Source organism: Oncorhynchus clarkii, chromosome 21, assembly GCF_045791955.1.
Source record: "Oncorhynchus clarkii lewisi isolate Uvic-CL-2024 chromosome 21, UVic_Ocla_1.0, whole genome shotgun sequence".
Classification (NCBI taxonomy): Eukaryota; Metazoa; Chordata; class Actinopteri; order Salmoniformes; family Salmonidae; genus Oncorhynchus; species Oncorhynchus clarkii.
Genome location: NC_092167.1, coordinates 12038045 through 12053692, shown reverse-complemented (window position 1 = coordinate 12053692; position 15648 = coordinate 12038045). Strand labels below are relative to the sequence as shown.

Below are 15648 nucleotides of genomic sequence, written 5' to 3'. Positions count from 1 at the left end.
TGTAAACAATTGAACCAGTTTAACCTATTCTTTACAGGCCCATGTGAATTTAACAATCCAAGGATTTAGCCAATTAGATGTCCAAAATCTGAAAGCAGTTGTCAGCCGACATGAGTTTGCTTTAGATTATCTTTTGGCGAAGGAAGGAGGACACTAACGTACAAGATAATATTGATCCTGAAAATTTTGTTATTCTCCTCCCTGACTCCTCTGAGAATATGACTGCAATAATTGACAAGATTGCTGATCTTAGTAAAACTCTCAAAATCAGAAAAATCTGTTTTTGACCAAATTGGTGACTGGTTTAATGCTAAATTTGGAAATGTGATGGGAAAAGTTATGTTGACTTTGTTTTCATTGTTTACTCCTATACATGTAGGAGGTTTGATGATTTTGGTTACTGTTTAAATGTGTAAGAAAATGACTGTAACTGCTCTTGAACATGCTGGAATGATGGTGTTGGTGGAAGCTGATACAAATCGTGCTGAAGGGGATACTGGGGTATTTCTGGTTTCTCTTAAAACCTCTTAGAGCTACCCCCCTACTTTTTTCAATTTCCGCCTGAAGACATACCCAAATCTAACTGCCTGTAGTTCAGGCACAGAACCAAGGATATGCATATTCTTGGTACCATTTGAAAGAAAACACTCTGAAGTTTGTGTAAATGTGAATTGAATGTAGGAGAATATAACACAATATATCTGGTTTAGATAATACAATGAAAAAAACATACGTTTTTTATTTTTTATTGTTGTATCATCTTTAAAATGAACAAGATAAACAAACATTCAGATAGGATGATGGGGACATTTTCAGTGAAAAACATAAGAGGGCAATAGTACTTGTGCAAGTTTCAGAATGATAACTTCCAAAATGAGTGTGCTACATGACAGTCACCCAGGTGTCCCACACAAGTAGCCCAAATGTACCCAAGTGGCCAAATTGGTGAAGTTATACATTTTGAATGGAATAACTATATACAAAATACCAAAATGGTATTCTAATACCCCCCCCCCCAAATGGAGAAAAAACATGAAGAAAAAAAATATACATTTACAAAATAACACTTTCAATATTTGGAAGACCCTCAGTCCTCTACACAATATTGTGCTGCTGATGCCAGGTGCCATAGCAGTCTCTTTCTGCTGTAAAGCAGAGGGTCACCAAGCATGTGGTGCAGGTGATGGGGGACTTCATTTTGCAAAGAACACAGCGACGCCTCCATGCTGTGCCCTTTTCCCATGATGTCAAGCAAAGAGGCACTGAGTTTGAAGGTAGCCCTTGAAATACATCCACAGGTACATCTCCTATTGACACAAATTATATCAATTAGCCTACCAGAAGCTTCTAAAGCCATGACATCATTTACTGTAATTTTCCAAGCTGTTTAAAGGCATAGTCAACTTAGTGTATGTACACTTCTGATCCACTGGAATTGTGATATAGTAAGTTATAAGTGAAATAATCTGTCTGTTAACAATTGTTGGAAAAATTACTTATGTCATTGTAACGCTCGTCCTCTTCTTCTGATGAGGAGTAAGAGAGATCGGACCAATTTGCAGCGTGGTAAGTGTCCCTTTTAATAAGTCAAACTGAACACTACAAAATACAAAATGAAACAAACGAAACAGTCCCGTGTGGTACTAACACGGAAAATAATCACCCATGAAACACAATAGAAAACAGGCTACCTAAATATGGTTCTCAATCAGGGACAACGATTGACAGCTGCCTCTGATTGAGAACCATACCAGGCCAAACACAGAAATAGCAAATCATAGAAAAACTAGTTTTAATCACTCCAACATAAGTGTATGTAAACTTGCGATTTCAACTGTATATGTTATGGAAAGCAACTGTTTAGCAGTGTGAGTTCTGAGAGCAGATCTTAGAGGTTCATTTTTTATTATTGCTACATAAGGTTGATGGTATGTGGACAATTCTCTCACTTCGGTGACTCTGCCCTCTACCAATGTGTCCACAGACATTATTAAAAAGAAACGGCCTGAAAGTCTTTCCTGTGGAGAAGATAACATCTCATAACGTTGTTCAATTGCATGGTTACATTTTATTTTAATGAGAGAATACAAAAATGGACTTACTTTACAGCACCAGTTTTGTGCCGCTTCCAAAAGTCCACCGCAGTGATTCACGCTGGTGAAGTCCTTCAAATAAGTAGTTTATGTATCGGGGGGCTAGGGTCAGTTTGTTATATATGGAGTACTTCTCCTGTCTTATCCGGTGTCCTGTGTGAATTTAATTATGCTCTCTCTAATTCTCTCTTTCTCTCTTTCTTTCTCTTTCTCGGAGGACCTGAGCCCTAGGACCATGCCTCAGGACAACCTGGCATAATGACTCCTTGCTGTCCCCAGTCCACCTGGCCGTACTGCTGCTCCAATTTCAACTGTTCTGCCTGCGGCTATGGAATCCTGACCTGTTCACCGGACATGCTACCTGTCCCAGACCTGTTTTCAACTCTCTAGAGACAGCAGGAGTGGTACAGATACTCTTAATGATCGGCTATGAAAAGCCAACTGACATTTACTCCTGAGGTGCTGACTTGCTGCACCCTCGACAACTACTGGGATTATTATTATTTGACCATGCTGGTCATTTATGAACATTTGAACATCTTGGTCTTGCTCTGTTATAATCTCCACCTGGCACAGCCAGAAGAGGACTGGCCACCCCTCATAGCCTGGTTCCTCTCTAGGTTTCTTCCTAGGTTCTGGCCTTTCTAGGGATTTTTTCCTAGCCACCTTGCTTCTACACCTGCATTGCTAGCTGTTTGGGGTTTTAGGCTGGGTTTCTGAACAGTACTTTGAGATATCAGCTCATGTACGAAGGGCTATATAAATACATTTGATTTGATGAGAGTGAGCACATTCACACACAGAGCACTCTCAGTACCACCTTAATAGACAACATGACCAAATGTTCTCTGAGATCTTAAATATTTCTGTTTCAGAATCCAGAGGACAGGTCGCTGGGACACCAGATTCCTGCAGTTCCTCCCAGGACAGACAGTCTCTCTGAACTGTACAACCAGCAGTAATGTGTAGAACTATCTAGCCTGGTACCAACAGAAATCTGGAGGAGCTCATAAACTCCTTATTTACACTTCAGTCTGGGACTTCATCTAGATTGACCTCGTAGTGACTTCACTCTGACCATCAGTGCAGTCCAGGCTGAAGATGCAGGAGATTACTACTGTCAGAATTACCACATTAGTGGATTGTTCACACAGTGATACAGAGCCGTGCAAAAACCTCCCTCAGTCAGACTGCACAGTGACTGTACTGATACAGCTGGGACCTTCTGCAGGTGATGAGGGGAGGAGATGATCCAGTACAAAGACACAGAACTTATAAGCATTTCTGAACTGAAAACACCCATAAGTCCAGACTACATACAGATTCCTTCCCTTCTGCAATGGCAAACAAACCTTTAATTAACATTTCAGGCAATAAGTTGAATGGACTCCATGTAAAAGAATGTCTCACATTATTTCAGAATAAATATCCCAGTCTCTGCAAGGTCCCCCAGTGAGTTTCTAGCAAAGATTCAACCATATTTATTGAGATGAAATAACATGATCATAACCCATCAAAACAACCTGAGGTTCTGTCATAGAAGAGACAGTGACATGGACCACTGGTGTAGTGAAGTCAACTTTGAATATGTTTAGAAAGCATCATTCAGATCATTCAGATCACCCCAGCTAAACCTGGGCAATTTGGGCCAATTGTGCACTCCCTGATGGGACTACCAATCATGGCCAGATGAGATGCAGCCTGGATTTCAACCATGTACTGCAATGACACCTCTTGCATTGAGATGCAGTGTCTTAGGCCACTGCGCCACTCGGGAGCCTGAGTGGTGCACAGAAGTAAAGAAAAAGAAGGTGATGGTACATCAGCATCAGCATCACCCCCTAGATACAATCCCCATATACACCTCACAACCAGACCTCACAACCAGATATTGATGTGATCATCTAGCATTATATTAACTATTTTGATGAGGAGGTTACTGAAGGTTAGATCTGTGGGTAAGACATGGTGCTGGGTTCAGGCATTAGATATATCTACATAATGTATAATATCCATTTTATCTGTCATAGATTACATGTTGAAATATCTGTTACTGTACCCTCCCTGAATCCACCATGAAGGTTCAAACCAGTCCACTCCCTCCCATCTGGCCCAGTCCATGGTCTTTTAGGCAGTAAAACAGGTCAACTGCTAGACTGGTAGCTGTAAGAGTGAAACAGATTTGCATAGACAGGGCTGGGTGGTTCTGCTTGTCCCAGAATAGAGCAGCACTGTCACCAGATGTTCACTCTGTTCCCAGGGGGTTGGAGGTAGAGAAGACCAGGGGGGAAATAATGGAAAAGTGTAGACCACACATTATTGAAAACAATTGCTAAAACATCTAATATAATAAAATCACGTTAGGAATGAAACATTATAGATACATTGCATTCGGTAAGTATTCAAACCCTTTACTCTGTACTTTGTTGAAGCACCTTTGGCAGCGATTACAGCTCCGAGTCTTCTTAGGTATGACGCTACAAGCTTGGCACACCTGTATTTGGAGAATTTCTCCCATTGTTCTCTGCAGATCCTCTCAAGCTCTGTCAGGTTGGATGGGGAGCATCACTGCACAGCTATTTTCAGGTCTCTCCAGAGATGTTCGATCGGGTTCAAGCTCTGGCTGGGCCACTCAAGGACATTCAGAGACTTGTCCCGAAGCCACTCCTGCATTGTCTTAGCTGTGTGCTTAGGGTCGTTGTCCTGTTGAAAGGTGAAACTCAGTCTGAGGTCCTGTATGCTCTGGATATTTATGGATCTTTGCTCCGTTCATCTTTCCCTTGATCCTGACTAGTTTCCCAGTCCCTGCCTCTGAAAACCATCCCCACATCATGATGCTGCCACCACCATGCTTCACCGTAGGGATGGTGCCAGGTTTCCTCCAGACGTGACATATGGCAATCAGGCCAAAGAGTTCAGTCTTGGCATCATCAGACCAGAGAATCTTGTTGCTCATGGTCTGAGAGTCCTTTAGGTGCCTTTTGGCAAACTCCAAGTGTGCTGTTGTGCCTTTTACTGAGGAGTGGCTTCCGTCTGGTCACTCTACAATAAAGTCCTGATTGGTGGAGTGCTGCAGAGATGGTTGTCCTTCTGTAAGGTTCGCCCATCTCCACAGAGGAACTCTGGAGCTCTATCAGAGTAACCATCGGGTTCTTGGTCACCTCCCTGACCAAGGCCCTTCTCCCCCGATTGCTCAATTTGGCTGGGCAGGGAGCTCTAGGAAGAGTCTTGGTGGTTCCAAACTTCTTCCATTTAAGAATAATGGAGGCCACTGTGTTCTTGGGGACCTTCAATGCTGCAGAAATGTTTTAGTATCCTTCCCCAGATCTGTGCCTCGACACAATCCTGTCTCTAACGTAACAAAATGTGGAAAAAGGGAAGCAGTCTGAATACTTTCCGAATGCACTCTGTATGTTATGGAAAGTAACTGTTCAGCAGTGTGAGCTCTATGACGACCTTCCCACTCTGTCTGTCGAATTCTTTGCTCTTGTTTACCTTAATAGGATGTCGGTGGGCGGAGCTGGGAGGGTCGTCAGCAAAATGGGACACACCTGGGCCCGGGTGTGTCCCGGGATAAATACACCTTTTCCCCATTCATTGAGGAGACTCTCTCCATGCAGACACACTGTTGGATTTGGTTGTGGCCTTTTTGTGGACGTTGTGTTTGTTTGTTTGCTATGGCACCTTTCAACACCCCTCATTATCACCATCTATGCAGGCAACCACTCACTTACACTACTGATTACTGACTGCACACACCATTGTTCATTGTAAATAGTTTACTTTAGTTAATACATTTATTTTTGTTATTCCTTATTTCTACGTTGTCTCCCTTTTTGTTATGGGCTCTGAGCAGGTTCGTGACAGTTCTGAGAGCAGATCTTAGAGGTTTATTATCAAATATCACTAATTATTCTCACTGCTATTGGTGCTGCAGTCTAACAGGATCGTTCATTTGTAGAAATGATTGCAGAGTATTTGTTGAATCAGATGCCCTTTTATATAAATTAGTATCAAATTTGCTTCCTGTTCATGAGATAGTGATCACCGGAATGAACATTAAAGTAACTCTTGTGGTTATATTTCAATTAAAACAAGCTTTATTTGAACTCAGAAGCAAGATGACATTTACAACTTAATCACAAAATACTTCATTTTGGCACACATCACTCCTGAATTGATTCACTACAATACTGTAACATTCAGCTCTAAAACACAAATATGTGTGGACTCTCTAGCCTCCTACAATGGCTTCTCCGGTCCCTAGACACTACAGTGACTTTTCCGGAAGGCGGCCGAATCACTGGTGTCTTCATGGGCGACCCTGCAGGTGTACACCTCTCCCTCTTCCCAGCGTGCCTTGCTCAGGGTCAGGGTGCTGCTGCGGCTGTAGTGGCCGCCCTTCTCTTCTTCTGTGGAGGTCAGGACCCCATCCTTCACCTCCTCCCCATCCACCTCCCAGCTCACCATCGCCCCCTGGGGGGAGTAGCCACTCAGCAGGCAGGCCAGTGTGGCCGAGCCCCCGAAGAGCTGCTCAGAGGACGGGGGGAGCAGAGACACTGTGGGTCTGATAGAGGGACCAGCTGGAGGAGAGGACAGAGGAGAGAGGAGGGTCAGATACTACTGCTACTACTGTATCATGGAATATATTAGGAGAGGAGAGGAGAGGAGAGGAGAGGAGAGGAGAGGAGAGGAGAGGAGAGGAGAGGAGAGGAGAGGAGAGGCAGTACACACAGGATAAACAACTAGCTACAGTACTAAGGATAACAAAACACTTAATCTATAAAGATAAAGGCAAAAATAAACTCTGAAAATATTTTTAGACAAAGCAATCCATCAGATTAACATGTAACATGTATGTTACATTCATGCTCTACAGTATAGCCCACCAAGAGCAACAAAATACTAAGAGGGGGTTTCCTGGACACAGATGAAGCCTTGTCCTAGACTAAAAAACACTTTCAATGAAGATTATCCATTGAGCTTGCTTTTTAGTCCAGGACTAAGCTCAATGTGTTTGACAAACCGTCCCATAGTCTACAAAGACATGCAGTAAACAGATATTACATATTCAGATTTAATAATCGTATATACTATTAAAATTGTAAATCTACATGTAAATGTTGTCAAATCTACCCTGAGACACAAGCCAAAATGACCGCAAAGTACTTTTTAAAACTATAGAGGAGGTTCCCCTTTAAACCATGTCAGTGGTAACATCTACGATGAATAAAATACAAAGTGTTGCTTATAATATAGAAAAAGTAGTTGCTACAAATTGACAGAACAATGAGCTGACGTGCAATACTGTGTATCAAAATGTCCTCTTTTTAAATCACCTTAGAATATAAACTTGGTGGTACGTGAACAATTCTCTCACTTTGGTGACACTGCCATTTACCAATCTACCTATCTGTCCCCAGAAATCTCTATAGCCTTAAAGTATTTATTCTGGAGAAGATGATAACATCTCATAATGTTGTTCATAGTATGATTACATTTTGTTTTAATGAGAGAAGACAAAAATGTACTTACTTTTCAGCACTAGTTTTGTTCCGCTTCCAAAAGTCCACCACAACGATTCATAATGGTTAAGTCGCCATACAAAAACCTCCATCACACAAGAGTGGGCAGGCACCTTAACACACAGAGCACTCTCAGTCCCACCCTGAATACTGAAGTGCTAGTTAGTATAATACAATAATACCAAACAATGGCAAATCTTCAAAATCTGACTTAAAATTATTTTTCTGTATAGACAGATAGCAATTTCTGTCAACTGTTTTATTATTGTTATTGTGTCAGGAAACTAAATACCACGTTAATCAGGTAATATACTTGGCCATTACAACAGATCAAAGATCTTTGACCAGTTTCGTTGTTACTGAGTTTTGCCTTTGCAGGGCAGAATAGGGACTGATAGTACTGAAGTACGAGTATAATACAATAGGGACTGATAGTACTGAAGTACAAATATAATACAATAGGGACTGATAGTACTGAAGTACAAATATAATACAATAGGGACTGATAGTACTGAAGTACAAATATAACATAATAGGGACAGAGAGTACTGAACTACTAATATAATACAATAGGGACTGATAGTACTGAAGTACTGGAATAATGTATTAGGGACTGATAATCCTGGGTTATGAGTATAATCCACTGACACACTTAGATAATTACATGTTCCTCTTAGATCACTGATTTACAGTAGAAGTTATTTATAACACGATAAAATATTCTGTATCTGCATAATCTGTATGTAGTTATATAGCTAACAGTTATGAATGTAGGTACTAGCAGTAAGACTATTTACATATGACAGTTTGCATTGGCAGCACATGCTTCAGTGCTCTGGGAGTATTTATAACCCTGTGAGTTTAACACTTCATGACTGAGAGCTGTCCTTCATGACAACAGAACCCAAAACAACCATGACTTTTATCACCATCTTCATCTGGATATTTGCCCTCTGCTTTCAAGGTAATATATTTTACATACATTTACCCTGACTGTAGTTACTTAACCTTATTAAAGTAAATACCATTATGTTATTGTAAAGTCATTATTTTGTAAAGCAATGAGCAAATTAATGCACGATTGAATGTTAATTACATTTCTGTTTCAGAGTCCAGAGGCCAGGTCACAGTGACCCAGACTCCTGCAGTGAAAGCTGTTTCAGTGGGTCACTCAGTCAGTTTCAGCTGTAAGACCAGCAGTGCAGTACACAGTGATAAACATGGACAGAGGTTGGCCTGGTATCAACAGAAACTCGGAGAATCTCCTAAACTCCTTACATATTTCATTAGTACCCGTAACTCTGGGATACCACCTAGATTCAGTGGCAGTGGATCTGGGAGTGACTTCACTCTGACCATCAGTGGAGTCCAGGCTGAAGATACAGGAGATTACTACTGTCAGGGTGAACACTACCCCAACAGTGTCTGGGTGGAAACACAGTGATATAGAGCCATACAAAAACCTCCCTCAGATTTCACAGTGACTGCGCTAGTTGGGTTTGACTCCAGGTGCTGAGTGGGAAGAGACAGTGACCGTGGCCGAATACCCATACTACCGTACTTGATAAGGTACATTTCAGGAAATGTTACATAACATAAACATACTGTTGACAAGTAGGCTAGGGTGTAATGGAATGTTTTGCCTTGTGTGGTAGGTTGTGTGGGTTTTGTCACTCTTATGTAGGTGTCATAACCAGCCATAAAATAAAGCAATATATATATGTCACAATAGGTCTAAATATATGTGTTATGACCCCATTATGACAAGATATGTCAGCTGTTAGGACATATGACATGGTTATGACCGTGTCATAGCATTATGATGCTAGGTGTCAAGTGAAGTGTTACCACACAATCCCTGTCTCAAGGTTTAAAAATCCTTCTTTAACCTGTCTCTTCCCCTTCATCTACACTGATTGAAGTGGATTTAACAAGTCATATGAATAAGGGATCGTAGCGTTCACCTGGTCAGTCTTTGTCATGGAAAGAGTAAACTGAGTGTATACCAGTAATGATGATAACATGTCAACTCATGCACCGTCACGTTAAAGCGTTCCTGAAGCAATAACAACCATGCGTCTCTAGATTGCATAAGTCTTCCTACGCTTTGTTATGGCAAACCTTAATTAGTTCATATGCAAACACTGCCTCAAATTGTCACAAAATATTTTGAATGGACTCCATCTGTGTGGAATAAGTGTCTCACATCATTTCAGAATTAAAAAAACCCAGTCTCGGGGTGGTTGAATAGTGTTGAGGACTATTCAACCACCATGTCCTGACGGCCATGTCGAAACACATCAGAGTTTAAAATATTTTGTTTTATTGAACATGCTATCATAATAAAGGCATTTTTACTATATTAAGAGTGCCTTGGTTCTCCTAGGTTTTGATTAACAATTCAACCATATATGTTGAGAAGATGATTGTACCCTTAAAACAACACCTTGTTCCTGCTACAACCTGATTAAATCTTCCAGCACCTTCCCAGTCTTTAATTGATTCCAGCAGAGGCATGTTTATCAATCAAGGCCATGATTGGCTGGACAATCAGCTCTCAACACTTTCAAAGTTCTGCTGCTCACACAGCTCTACTCAACTACAATTTCCCTGGGGGACCATGAAAGTCTGTTTGCATAGAGAGAACCCTTTGCATTGGCAGCACATGCTTCAGTGGTCTGGGAGTGTTTATAACCCTGTGAGTTTAACACTTCATGACTGAGAGCTGTCCTTCATGATAACAGAACCCATATCAACAATTAATTTTTCCACCATCTTCATCTGGATGCTTGCCCTCTGCTTTCAGGAAAACGATGTGGAGCTCAGACATTAGACACATGTCAGTAACGGTCAATGCCGGTCTTTAGTAATACCCATCTTATTTGTCATCTATTAAATGGTGCTTTATTCATTGTAAGAATGTCTCCCTCCTTGAACCCACCATAGAGGTTACAGTAAAATGAGTCCACCCACTCACATCTGGCCCAGTTCAGGCAGTGAAACTGAAACTATGGAAGTGAAACAGATTTACATAGACAGAGCTGGGTGGTTCTGCTTGTCCCAGAATAGAGCAGCATTGTCACCAGATGTTCACCCTGTGCCCAGGGGGTTGGAGGTAGAGAAGACTATCACTCTGCTCTATATTTCTTGAAATAGTGGCACTTGTAGAATTTTTATTTATTTTTATTTTTACATGTATTAAGCTTCAAATCACAGACTATAACATGCTATATTGTGATTACTGGTCAACGATGATGTTAAGTGAAAATGAGGTTTAGTATATATGATCCAGTTTATTAATAGAAACAACATAAATTTGCATTCCAAAAATAAATCTTTATTTTAATCCATTATTACATGATCAAAGCATCAAAGCAAACATGATAGTGAATAAACGCAGATCACATTAAATCTATATCAAACAAAATTTCAGTCTACAGAATGGATTGACACATAAACTCAATCTAAGCCCCATGTTAGTCTACACGAGAGTGATCACTAAATCAGAGAACAACTAATCTTAGAACAAAGAAAGTCAAAGCCGAGGAACCAACATCCTCTCTCCACAGGGGTGTGTGACTGGTGGGTCCTACCCAGAACAGTCAGCACTCCCCAGGGTCTGGGTGACCGGAGGCTGGGAGCTCTGGTAGGCCTCACAGAGTCAGGGTGCTGCTCCGGCTGTACAGGCCGTCTTTGCCGCCCTGCTTCTTGCTGTTGCCATCCACCTTCCAGCTCATGGTCCAGTCTGAGGGGAAGCCCTTGTTGGCCAGACACGTCAGCGTGGCCATTGTCTTACGGGACAGCTCCTCACTAGAGGGGGGCAGGACAGTCAGGTTAGGGGAATTGTTACCTGGCAGAAACACAGCACTACATCAAAACAACTACATCAAAACGAGGTACTTTGGAAATTACTTCTAAAACTTTATATTAATATTATTAATTATTATTAATATTATTATTAATATTATATTATTGTAAATAAGAATTTGTTCCTAACTGACTTGCCTAGTTAAATAAAGGTTAAATAAAAAATTTAATTAAAATTAAATTTAAAAAATCTATATAAGTTAGATTGCTAAAAGACCTGAAGAAAACACAAACAGTAATATGATATGAAGCAGATTACAAGTATAAAGTATACAAGCAGAAAGCATACCAGTATGACATGTTTAACGTTAGCATTACTTTGTAAAAAGTGTGAAAAAATGGATCAGTGTCATTTCCTGATAGTTCCTGGTTGAAAATACGATCTCCTGTACACATATGATCGACTGTACTGTAGTATTATCTAAAATAAGGACGCACAACAACAAGGTTCTAGCTCCAGTATGTTTACTAACCTAACCCTCACATGTCATACATAGGTACGGATACCCCAAAGGGACATCCTACTACATCTTACCTTCTCCCATGAACAAGAACTCAACATGCATAACCACTGAAGCATAACTGAAATGCAATTTGGAAGCCAGTATTATTCTCTAACATGCTACTTCACATCCTGAAACAGTATGAAAACATTAAATCACACAGTATGAACATTAACTTAGGTACAGTCTCTTTTTGCTGGGTATGGTCCCTAACAGTATGTTTTCTCTTCACGTAACAGTCTTTCAGCCACTCTGGTGGCTTCACATCCCTTTTGGAGTGTGCTTGTGGCTCTGTGAGCTTTCTCTCTCCTTCACCCTCTTTTTGTACATTTTCTGTGGCCTCAGTCTGTGTGGCTGGTAGATCTGGAAGAGCTCTGAGGTGTGTTCTGTTCCTTCGTACCTCTTCTGAGCCTGTGTCCACCACATAGGAGCGTGGGGCATCCGCTTTCCTCAGCACTATTGCTGGTGTCTTTGAGTTTGTAATCCACACACGTTGACCTTCGGGCAGCTCTGGCCTCTCCGTAGCACGGTGTCTCCGATTAAAGTCTCCAGTTTGTGTTTGTTTCAGTCGTTTGTCCCTCTCAGCGAAGGCCTTCCTGTTAGGCCTTATGCTGAGCCGGGGATACAGGCAATGTGGAACATAGCCTCCTGCCAATCAGGAGCTTGGCAGGCGACAGCCCATGATGCAGTGATGTAACTCTGTAAGCTAACAGAGCCCTGTATGGATCCTTGTTCTTTTTCAGCAGCCCCTTGACTCTTTTCACAGCTCTCCCTGCCTCACCATTACTCTGTGCATGGTAGGAGTTACTGGTCACATGTGAAGTCATATTCTGCGGCAAAAGTAGAAAAGGAGCTTGCAGAGAACTGGGGAGCGTTATCTGTAACCAGGAACTCAGCGACCCCTTGCCTGGAATGATGTGGTTAACCAGCTGATGTGGTTATGGGTGTCTTTGCTATTTCAATGTATCTTGAATAGTAATCTACCACTAGCAGATAAGTGTCATTTTTCCGATAGAACATATCTGCCCCTACCTTTTGCCATGGCCGTTTTGGCAGCTCCGTTGCCATCATTGGCTCCGGGTGACAAGGTTGACACTTTGTACAGACCTCACACTGGGCCACCAACTTGGCAATCTGAGTACTCAGACCAAGCCACCACACCGACTGTTGAGCCCTCAGTCTGCATTTGGTTATCCCCATGTGTTCCTCATGCACTCTGTCTAGCATTTCTGGTTGTAGAGTCTCTGGGATAACTAGACATTGTACTTTCATGAGATCTCCGCACTTTGGTGCACCCAATAGGGCTTCAGCAGCTGAGGCAGTTCCTCCTGCCTGGACCATCCCTTTTTGCAGTGCTGCACTATCTGTCGGCAGATGGGGTCTCTTTGTTGAGCCTCTGCAATCTGCTGCAGTTTGGTCTGAGATGCAGGTAGGTTGTCCCTTATTGCATTAATGGACACCTGTACCTCACCCTCTAGACATCACTCCTCGTCTGATAATGAATGTTTAATTGGGGCCCTGGAGAGTGCATCTGCTGTGATCAGTGCCTTCCCTGGCAAATACACCATCTTGTAGGTGAACCTCAGTAGTCTGAGGCGGACGTGCAGAACCCTGGGAGGCAAGTCGTCCAGTGCTTTTGTCCCTAACAGAGCCAACATTGGTTTGTGGTCAGTCTCTGCTGTAAACTGCAGGCCAATAAGGTATTGGCTGAGCATTTCACATGCCCATGTGATAGCCAACGCCCCCTTCTCCACTTGAGCATACATATGCTCTGTGTCGGATAAGCTTCGGGAGATGTATGCTATTGGACGCCAATCCATGTTGTCCTGCATCTATCTGAGGATCGCCCCTAGCCCAAAGGATGATGCATCTGCTGATACCGTTGTGTTAGCGTGGGGACAGTACTGGGCCAGCACTCTCTGTGAGGCAAGGTCTCCTTTGATTTTGTCAAATGACACCTGTGGCATGTGACCCCATGATCAGTCATTTTCTTTGGCTAGTAAGTCTCTCAGGGGTTTGGTTGTATCTCAGGGGTTTGGTTCATCTTCCAGCGCCGACAGAGATGGCCGCCTCGCTTTGCATCCCTAGGAAACTATGCAGTTTTTTGTTTTTTTACGTGTTATTTCTTACATTGGTACCCCAGGTCATCTTAGGTTTCATTACATACAGTTGGGAAGAACTACTGAATATAAGAGCAACGGCAACATCAACTCACCATCAGTACGACCAGGAATATGACTTTCCCGAAGCGGATCCTGTGTTCTGCCTTTCACCCAGGACAACGGAATGGATCCCAGCCTGCGACCCAAAACAAAGACGTCGTAAAAGAGGGAAACTAAACGGTCTTCTGGTCAGGCTCCGGAGACGGGCACATCGCGCACCACTCCCTAGCATACTTCTCGCCAATGTCCAGTCTCTTGACAACAAGGTTGATGAAATCCGAGCAAGGGTAGCATTCCAGAAGGACATCAGAGACTGTAACGTTCTTTGCTTCACGGAAACATGGCTCACTCGAGAGACGCTAACGGAATCGGTGCAGCCAGTTGGTTTCTCCACGCATCGCTGCGACAGAAACAAACATCTTTCTGGTAAGAAGAGGGGCGGGGGCGTATGCCTTATGGTTAACGAGACGTGGTGTGGTCACAACAACATACAGGAACTCAAGTCCTTCTGTTCACCTATTTCTCGCACTCGCCCTGAGGTGCATGTCATCAGTCCAGTGCCACCTGTACCGGTCCCACGCATTAGGCCTCCAGTGCACCTCCACAGTCCAGTAGGTCCTGTGCCTCTTCCTCGCACTCGCCCTGAGATGCGTGTCACTAGTCCAGTACCACCAGTGCCGGTACCACGCATCAGGCCTCCAGTGCGCCTCCACAGACCAGAGCTTCCGGCGACAGTTCCCAGTCCAGAGCTTCCGGCGACAGTTTCCAGTCCGGAAACTCCAACGACGGTCCACAGCTCGGAACCTCCAACGACGGTCAACAGTCCGGAACCTCCAACGATGATCCACAATCCGGGGTCTCCAGCGATGGTCCCCAGTCCGGGGTCTCCAGTGGGGGGCTGCAGTCCAGAGCCTCCAGCGGGGGTTCCCAGTCCAGAGCCTCCGGCAACGATCTGCAGTCCGGAGCCTCCAGCAGTGGTTCCCAGTTCAGAGCCTCCGGCAATGATCCACGGTCTGGTTCCACAGAAGCGGAGGGATCAGCGTAGGGAGCGGGGACTACGCCCCGAACCGGAGCCGCCACTGAGGGTAGATGCCCACCCGGACCCTCCCCTATAGGTTCAGGTTTGCGTCCGTGAGTCCGCACCTTTGAGGGGGGGGGGGGGTACTGTCACGCCCTGACCTTAGATATCCCTGTTTTTCTATATATTTTGGTTAGGTCAGGGTGTGACTAGGGTGGGTAGTTTTTGTCTAGGGTTTTTTTGTATGTACATGTTGGCCTGATATGGTTCCCAATCAGAGACAGCTGTTTATCGTTGTCTCTGATTGGGGATCATATTTAGGTAGCCATTTTCCTCATTTGTGTTGTGGGATCTTGTCTACATTTAGTTGCCTGAGTGCACAACATTAGCTTCACGTTTCGTTTGGTTGTTTGTTGTTTTTGTTCAGTGAGTTTCAGTTTATTAAAATTATGTGGAACTCTACTCACGCTGCGCCGTGGT

At 43.1% G+C, this 15648-nt stretch overlaps 1 gene segment (V, D, J or C); it reads right to left on the bottom strand.

The window, feature by feature from the left end:
* Positions 1-6300: 6300 nt before the first annotated feature.
* Positions 6301-7717, bottom strand: LOC139378576 (Ig kappa chain C region, B allele-like). The segment is given in 2 exon segments: positions 6301-6676; positions 7629-7717. Coding segments are annotated over 2 exon segments (402 nt in total).
* Between the last annotated feature and the right edge of the window lie 7931 nt (positions 7718-15648).